The sequence below is a fragment of the Zeus faber genome (assembly GCF_960531495.2).
Source record: "Zeus faber genome assembly, chromosome: 8".
NCBI lineage: Eukaryota > Metazoa > Chordata > Actinopteri > Zeiformes > Zeidae > Zeus > Zeus faber.
In genome coordinates this window covers 15,472,027-15,479,545 of record NC_137195.1, presented here as the reverse complement: position 1 = coordinate 15,479,545, position 7,519 = coordinate 15,472,027, and the positions used below count along the sequence as shown (strand labels likewise).

At 43.7% G+C, this 7,519-nt stretch overlaps 1 protein-coding gene across 1 annotated transcript in view; it reads right to left on the bottom strand.

The window, feature by feature from the left end:
* Positions 1 to 752: 752 nt before the first annotated feature.
* The window catches only part of pou2f2b (POU class 2 homeobox 2b), a gene marked incomplete at both ends in the record, with an annotated part of 39,532 nt that continues 32,765 nt past the window's right edge, over positions 753 to 7,519 (bottom strand). Inside the window, 10 exons of the mRNA XM_080004776.1 lie at positions 753 to 789; positions 2,147 to 2,215; positions 2,982 to 3,232; positions 3,723 to 3,917; positions 4,416 to 4,564; positions 5,425 to 5,566; positions 6,009 to 6,158; positions 6,401 to 6,489; positions 7,027 to 7,132; positions 7,295 to 7,519. The exon at positions 7,295 to 7,519 is cut by the window's right edge and continues 105 nt beyond it. Of these exons, the coding sequence (XP_079860902.1) occupies positions 753 to 789; positions 2,147 to 2,215; positions 2,982 to 3,232; positions 3,723 to 3,917; positions 4,416 to 4,564; positions 5,425 to 5,566; positions 6,009 to 6,158; positions 6,401 to 6,489; positions 7,027 to 7,132; positions 7,295 to 7,519 (1,413 nt within the window). The remainder of the gene's footprint in view (positions 790 to 2,146; positions 2,216 to 2,981; positions 3,233 to 3,722; positions 3,918 to 4,415; positions 4,565 to 5,424; positions 5,567 to 6,008; positions 6,159 to 6,400; positions 6,490 to 7,026; positions 7,133 to 7,294) is intronic.

Genomic DNA, 7,519 nt, shown 5'->3' with positions numbered 1-7,519 from the left:
CACACTTCTCCGCCTACTCTTCGTCTCTTTGTCTCAGTCACTGGTTTGTTTTCCTCCAGAGAGAACGAGTGGAGAAATGTCGCGTCCACATCGCTTGTTATTGACAAAAAGGTCCCACGTTGCCTCCGCTCTATCTGCTCTGATAGATAAAGATTTTTGGTTTCAAATCCTCCCCTTCCCTCGCCCCCTTCTCCCCCCTCTCACGGTGTTCCCTCCCTCCCTCTCTCCTCTCTTTCATTCTGTGTATTTTTGGCATCAAAAGACTGGGAGAGAGGAAGGGAGCGAGACGCCCGTGAGAGAAAACGGAAGAGTAGCGCAAGAGAGAGAGGAAGAGATAGCTTTGGTGTGAAAGGCGAGGTTCTTGTTTTTTTTTTTTTTCCCCCTTCCTCCTCCTACTCCTCCTCCATCATCCTCCATCCTCCTCCTCCTTCTCCTCCTCTATGATTCGCCCGTGGCGCTGTCACTCGATCTTGCCGCCCCCCAGGGAGGGCGGGCTGTGTGCCATCTCGCTGGAGGAGCAGGAGGACATGGGGCTGGAGCAGGGGGAAGGAGAGCAGGGCGTGGGGCTGATGCTGCTGGCCAAGGGGAACGGGGACGACTGGGAGGCCTTGGCTACGGCGGCGCTGATCAACCCAACGCCGGGGTTCTGGCCCATGTGAAGCAGAGCGGGGTGGTTGAGGAAGAGGGATGAGGCGAGCCCCCCTCCCTGGCCGCCCGAGGGCCCCAACAGCACCTTGCTGCCTCCCTCAAGACTAGAAAGAGGCAGCTGGCCACCACTGGCTGCTAGGGCTGGGAGACGGAGAGAGAGAGAGAAAGAAAGAGAGGGAGAGAGAGAGAGAGAGGGAGGGAGGGGGGCAGAAGAGAGGGAGGTGAGTATAATCAACTCTACATTTTCTGGTTTCACATTTCTGGCTGATTTCACTCAATCAGATGAGATGTAAGGATGAGTTTGAGGAGACTAATGAGCGGACACGGAATGAAAGGAACGTACAGTAGCGTCGACATGGACTCATACACTCACACTGGCACACACACACACTTGGTGGAGGGGCGGATGCACAGAGCTCAGTCGAAACTGGTGAAACCTGAATGGTCGAGAACATCAGGGCTGTAAAGCTAAATGAGCTTAAGCTGCCGGTGTGTGAAAGTGGATCTACTTCTGCTTAGCTTACACTTTAGTTTCCACATTTGGATTTATTTTTAAATATGTTATGCAGCAGAATTGGTAGGTTCACATACTGTATGTGCGTGTGTGTGTGTGTGTGTGTGTGTGTGTGTGTGTGTGTGTGTGTGTGTGTGTATGTGTGTGTGTGTGTGTGTGTGTGTGTGTGTGTGTGTTTGTAAATGCATTTAGATGTCTTTAAGAGACCACATTTCTCACGCAGGCCTGTGTGTTTCCTGTTTTTTAATCTTTAAATATGATTGTCTGTGAGAAGGCTATGGACGTTAACCTCTAAGTGACATTACATTGTGTATTACAATGTCACTCTTCATTCATTTTTTACTCCGAAAGTGTCTCTCACACACACACACACACACACACACACACACATACACTTTGGATAGTGACCAGGGGATTGTTACCGAGGAGTGCTGGGTTCATCCCTGTGTTAACTCCCATCACAGTGTTCCTGTTGTGCACACACACGCACGTGCGCGCACACACACACACACACACACACACACACACACACACACACACGCACGCACACACACACACACGCGCACACACACACACACACGCGCGCGCACACACACACACACACACCATAGACATGCAAGCACACACAGACAGGCAGAGGAGAAAAGGTGAGAAAGAAGCAGGTTTAGCAGCAAGGACAAGCAGAGGGCAGAATCAGTCCTGCCAACACAGAGAGCATTAGGAGCTGACAGCTGCTCATTCACATCCAGGAGGTTAGAGGCACAGAAAGCCATCGGAAAGCATTGGTGAAAAGCCGAGAAAAAAAAAAAAAAAAAGAAAACCCCACCAAGAAAACCGAAATTATCTGTATTTTCAAACGAGTTAGATGTGGTGCAATCTAATGCAAGTGGTGTGTGGTGTGTTATTATAATGCAGCGTGTTGCACTCGGTATTCGACTAAATGTTTTTATTTTTACTGTCAGTGTGTGTTCCTGTTGTATTCACCTCAAGCTTGCAGCGAAATCGGTGATGTAGTTAGACACGTCACCGTTCTTTTTACCCATACGCCATAAGCTGTGAACACAAGAACCACACACAAGACACACAAACACACACACACAGGGTTAGAATTCACTGCTGCACTGGGGGGTAGGGGCGGGGTCAATGGCGTGGCACCCAACGCCATTTTAGGAGAACAATGTGTGTGTGCACAAATAATCTGTGTGTGTGTGTGTGTGTGTGCGTTAGTGTGGGAGTGTCAACAGTTTAACTATAAATTGCAGATGAACCGAGGACAATGCAGTGCAATGTTTATGCATTTATATATTTGTGAACAGACATTTTAGTAGGCTGTCTGACTGGAGGGTCACCACAGCAGGAAAACAGCCTCCACGACAAAAAAGAAATATTGTCCCTTAATAGCTGCAGCCAACACTAGGAGCAAAGTGCAATAAAAAAATGAAGCAATATCAGACAAAATCCTTGCCCCATTTCTAAATGTTCTATTTGAGAGGCTTTTGTAATATTTGAATTACTACACAGGCAATCCGTGTTGGTGCTGATGCGGTGAAACCAAAACATTCACGGGCAAATTTCTTTGGCAGTGGCAGACGTAGTTAAAGGACTGTATTGGTGGGTTATGATGGTTATGAGGTATAACCTGTTACTTACCCTCAAACACATGTTTTTTGTCAAAGTCACAACATTTTTCCCATTTAAAATGGAATCAACAAACACAAAATACGGCAAAACCAAGTAACTAAGTAACGAAAAGATGTGTTTTCGGTGAGACCAGGAGATCATTTTTAAGGTGCGTTTCCCACAGTCGCAGATCTCTCACCCTGTGTTGAGGTTGAGTGTGCTTTGGCTCGGAGTAGCTGGGCTGGCTGTGCTGCGTGGAGGAACAGGGGGCGGAGACACCGGGGAGTGGGCGGAGCTGATGGAGGAGTGGGTGGAGCTGACTGAGGGTAGGGCGGAGCTGAGGGAGGGGTGGGTAGAGCTGAGGCTGGAGGTCAAGGGGCAGATGGAGGACAGGGTGGTTGATGTTGTGCTGCTGAGACTGGTCACAGCCTGGGACAGCTGGCTGGACATCTGTCCACGAGAAGGAGAGTGTGAGAGAGAGAGAGAGAGAGAGAGAGAGAGAGAGAGAGAGAGAGAGAGAGAGAGAGAGAGAGAGAGAAAATATGGGGGCTGTCTTTGTGTGTGTCAACAATTATCAGCTGTGATAGATACTTAACTCCCAGAAATCTAGGCGTAACAGCTCACATCGATAGGCAAGAATAATAAAGCAATAAGAATAAAGCTAAACTTTTATATACACAATACACCTAAATATTTATGAAAAAAAAAGTTAAAATACAATAAAGAAAAAACATCAATAAAATATATATTTCTGTATCAACTATTCACACTCAAAATTAGGAAAAATTTAAAATAGGAAAATTTTTTTTTTCGCAAATTGAAAGTGAACAAATGTCATGAGACATTGCCCTACCCCCCTGGAGTTAATAAAGTCTTATTTTACATCTTATCTCATCTCATCTCATCCTTTCTGATCTTACGCTATCTTATCTCATCCTACCATGTGGGGGCTGTAGCAGGGCTTGTGCGTAGAGGGGGCGGAGGGCAGCTGGCTGGGCAGGGGCGGGGTGGCGCTGGACGGGTTGATGCGTTTCTCTTTCTGCCGGCGGTTGCAGAACCAGACGCGGATCACCTCCTTCTCCATGTTGAGCTGCTCTGCGATCAGCAGGATCTCCTCTGAGGTAGGCTTCTGGTTCTGGAGAGAAAGATAGTTAAGGAAGGAGGTTTTTTTTGCTGCTCGGTACTCTGATTCAGATTCAGTTTTATTGAATATGAGTTCACAGTTGCATTTCAATTAACACTGGAGAAAATTAACTGGCAATAATGTAAATAATACAAGATATTATAAGCAACTGACTATAATTAAAGGCCATTTAAACTTCTCTACTGTGTGGCACCACTAAATCAATTATGCATTTTACGGCATTATATAGCATATATCCTATATATACAAAATAACAATTTTAAATTCATGATATAAAATTGGAGTCATATCAAATATTTATATGATATAATGATAACTGAATACATAAAAAAGGTAAACTATATTTAGGTATAGTTTGATAGTTATTTTTACTTCAATTGCTTAATGTTAAGAATCCCTAAATCAAGGGGAATCCAATTTGGCTGTTTCTTTAATCAACAATCAGCGATTAAATCAACTGATTCAAAAAAGTAAATCATGTTTTGTCACCGTCATGAATGCGCGCTCCAGCGCCACGCGCACGTTGGTCTCGATGCTGGTTCTCTTCTTGCGGCGGCGTCCTGGCAGACCCTCAAAGCCCATGGAGGTGGAGGACAGGGAGCTGGGGCTGGGCAGGGTGCTGTCTATGGACATGGTCTCTGATGGACACACACACACACACACACATAAACGCACGCACGCACAAGTATACGCACATGCACGCAGACACACACACACACACACACACACACACACACACACACACACACACATCGAATGATGTATTTATTATACTGTATATGCTCTGTATACGGAATCTATTAGTTATATTAATAAAGCAATGATTATATTATGTAATCATAATTATTCATTGTAATAACAACATTACAATTATTACTTTAATAATACAATTACTTATAATTACATATAATATTTACCATTAATTATGTATAGTTATTACATTAACCATTATGATTATAATGTAGACTAATAACAACAACAACAACAACAATAACTATAACAATACAAATAGTAAATATAGCTACAGGCAGCAATACACAGGGTCCAGTTTAGTCATTTAGTCCCGAATCTGCGCTCTGTGATTATAACCTTTGGCCGTTTTGAGCAGACCAAGGGTCTTTCTCCAACTGTGTCATACCAGACGTCACTGAGAATTGCGGATTCTTTCTTTAATCGCGTTCACTTTGGATGATTATGTCACAAAGCGGCCCACTCCAGAAACTAATGAAATGATGACAGTTTTTCACAAATTTCTGCTCCAAATGTAGATCAATATGAATCAATTTCGAGAGACATCTGAAATGTTCTGGTTCTAACGCAGCGCTGTTGTTGTGTTCCAGATACTTTTGACATGAAAAGCTCTAAGAAAAAAAATATATAATAATGCAGACAATAGCCCTGCTGGACCAAAAATAATAATAATAATAATAATAATAATAATAATAATAATAATAATAATAATAATACTAAAATACTGTATATATTCTTCCATCCTTACCTGCGTCATTTAGCCATTTTTCCAGCAGCGGTTTCAGTTTACACATGTTCTTAAAGCTCAGGTTTAGGGCCTCGAAGCGGGAGATCGTGGTTTGGCTGAAGTCGTTTCCATACAATTTTCCCATCGCCAAGCCCACGTCGCCCTAGGAGACAGAAGGAAAGGAAGTGTCGATCGTAAGCAGTTGTGTAATGGGACAGTTGAAACACAAGTCAGGAAGGCGAAAGCCGCAAATTAAAGAATTAAGGAATTTGTGGCGTTCACGGGAACTCGGAAAACTGAAAGTGAAGTGAGGCCCAGAATTTCACAATTGTTGCACCCCCCCCCCCAAAAAAAATAAATAATAAAAGAATAATAAAAGAATACTACTACTACTACTACTACTACTACTACTACTACTACTACTACTAATAATAATAATAATAATAATAATAATAATAAAACGATTATATCTAAGAATAGACAACTTTTTGAAATTCCTCAAGTAAACAGCAACCGTTGTTGCTCTCAAAAGTTTGATGAATGTCTTTTATAATGCTTCTATTTATTTCATTGGTTCCTAAATTATTTCCAGTGTTTCCAAGTACCTGTGTGAAGCCCAGTTTGATGCGCCTCTGTTTGAAGGTGCGGGCGAACTGCTCCAGTTCCTCCAGGTCACTGGGCTCCTCAGGGTGAGAAGTCACTGACGGTACGGCACTCACGCCTGCAGCGCCACTCACCTCCACATTCTTATCTCTCTGCAGGTGGTGCGACGTAGAGAAAGGGAGAGAGAGGGAGGGAGAGATCAGTGGAGAGAGAGAGATGGAGAGAGAAAAAGAGAGAGAGAGAGAGAGAGAGAGAGAGAGAGAGAGCGAGAGAGAGAGAGCGAGAGAGAGGAAGTGATTCAGATGTGTTTGAAGCGGTAGGCGGACATAAGTAAAGGAAAACATTGCTTCATTGCGGAGGCCTATCACACAAAATGAACCCTTGCAATTCCTACCTGTGCTTGGAGCCCCAGTCTGGTAGAAGACAGCAGGCCCCCTTGGTTTTGCTGAGGTAGTGGAATCAGATTTTGTGTGGATAGGAGTCCTGGTTTTAAAAGAAAAAAGAAATGAAAAAGGTCCCATGGTCAATGATCCAATAGCTAATATAATATAACATAATCTAATCGAATCTAATATAATATAATATAATATAACATATTTTATAATCGAATCGAATCGAATCGAATCTAATCGAATCGAATCGAATCGAATCGAATCGAATATAATATAATATAATATAATATAATATAATATAATATAATATAATATAATATAATATAATATAATATAATCATAATCATAATCATAGCCATGATATATGATAATGTTATAATATAATATAATAATAAAATAGCCCTTTACAACATTCTGGAAAAAGTGAGATCTATTAATATAATAATACAATGTATTATTATTATTATTATTATTATTATTATTATTATTATTATTATTATTATTATTAATAATAATAAAATATGAATATTCAATCATGACAACAAAAGCATAAATGCATCAAATTTCGATAACCATATAGATCACTCCCAGTGCGGTGTGAGAGCGACCTAAATCCCCCCTCCCTGACCTTGCTGGCCCTGCTGCCCCTGTGGAAGGAGGAACTGGGCAGGAGACTGGAGCGGGTGGCCTGGGACCAGCACCAACTGCTGGAGCTGCAGCAGCTGCTGAATGTCCTGTTTTGATTGGGGAGGGCAGAGAACGGAGAGAACGGGGAGAACTGAGAGATCAGGGACGGAGAAGGGAGACGGCGATTGAATGGGTGAATGGGTGAACAGTCCAGGTGTAACATCCTGGTGCGGGCTCGTCAGCAGGAAGCGGCTCTGACCGGTCGGTACCTGCGCCGTGAGCTGGATTGGCTGGGAGAGTGTGAGCTGCGGTGGAGGCGGGACAGGCACACTCTGGCCCGTCTGCTCCGGAGTGCTCTGTCCCTGGGACTGGGATGAGGCCTGCGGACCTGTCGGCCCCGCCTGCTGCTGCTGCTGCTGCTGCTGGGCCTGCTGATTGGCTGCTGCTGCGGCGGCCTGAGCTTGCTGATTGGCTTGGGCGGCTGCATGGGCGGC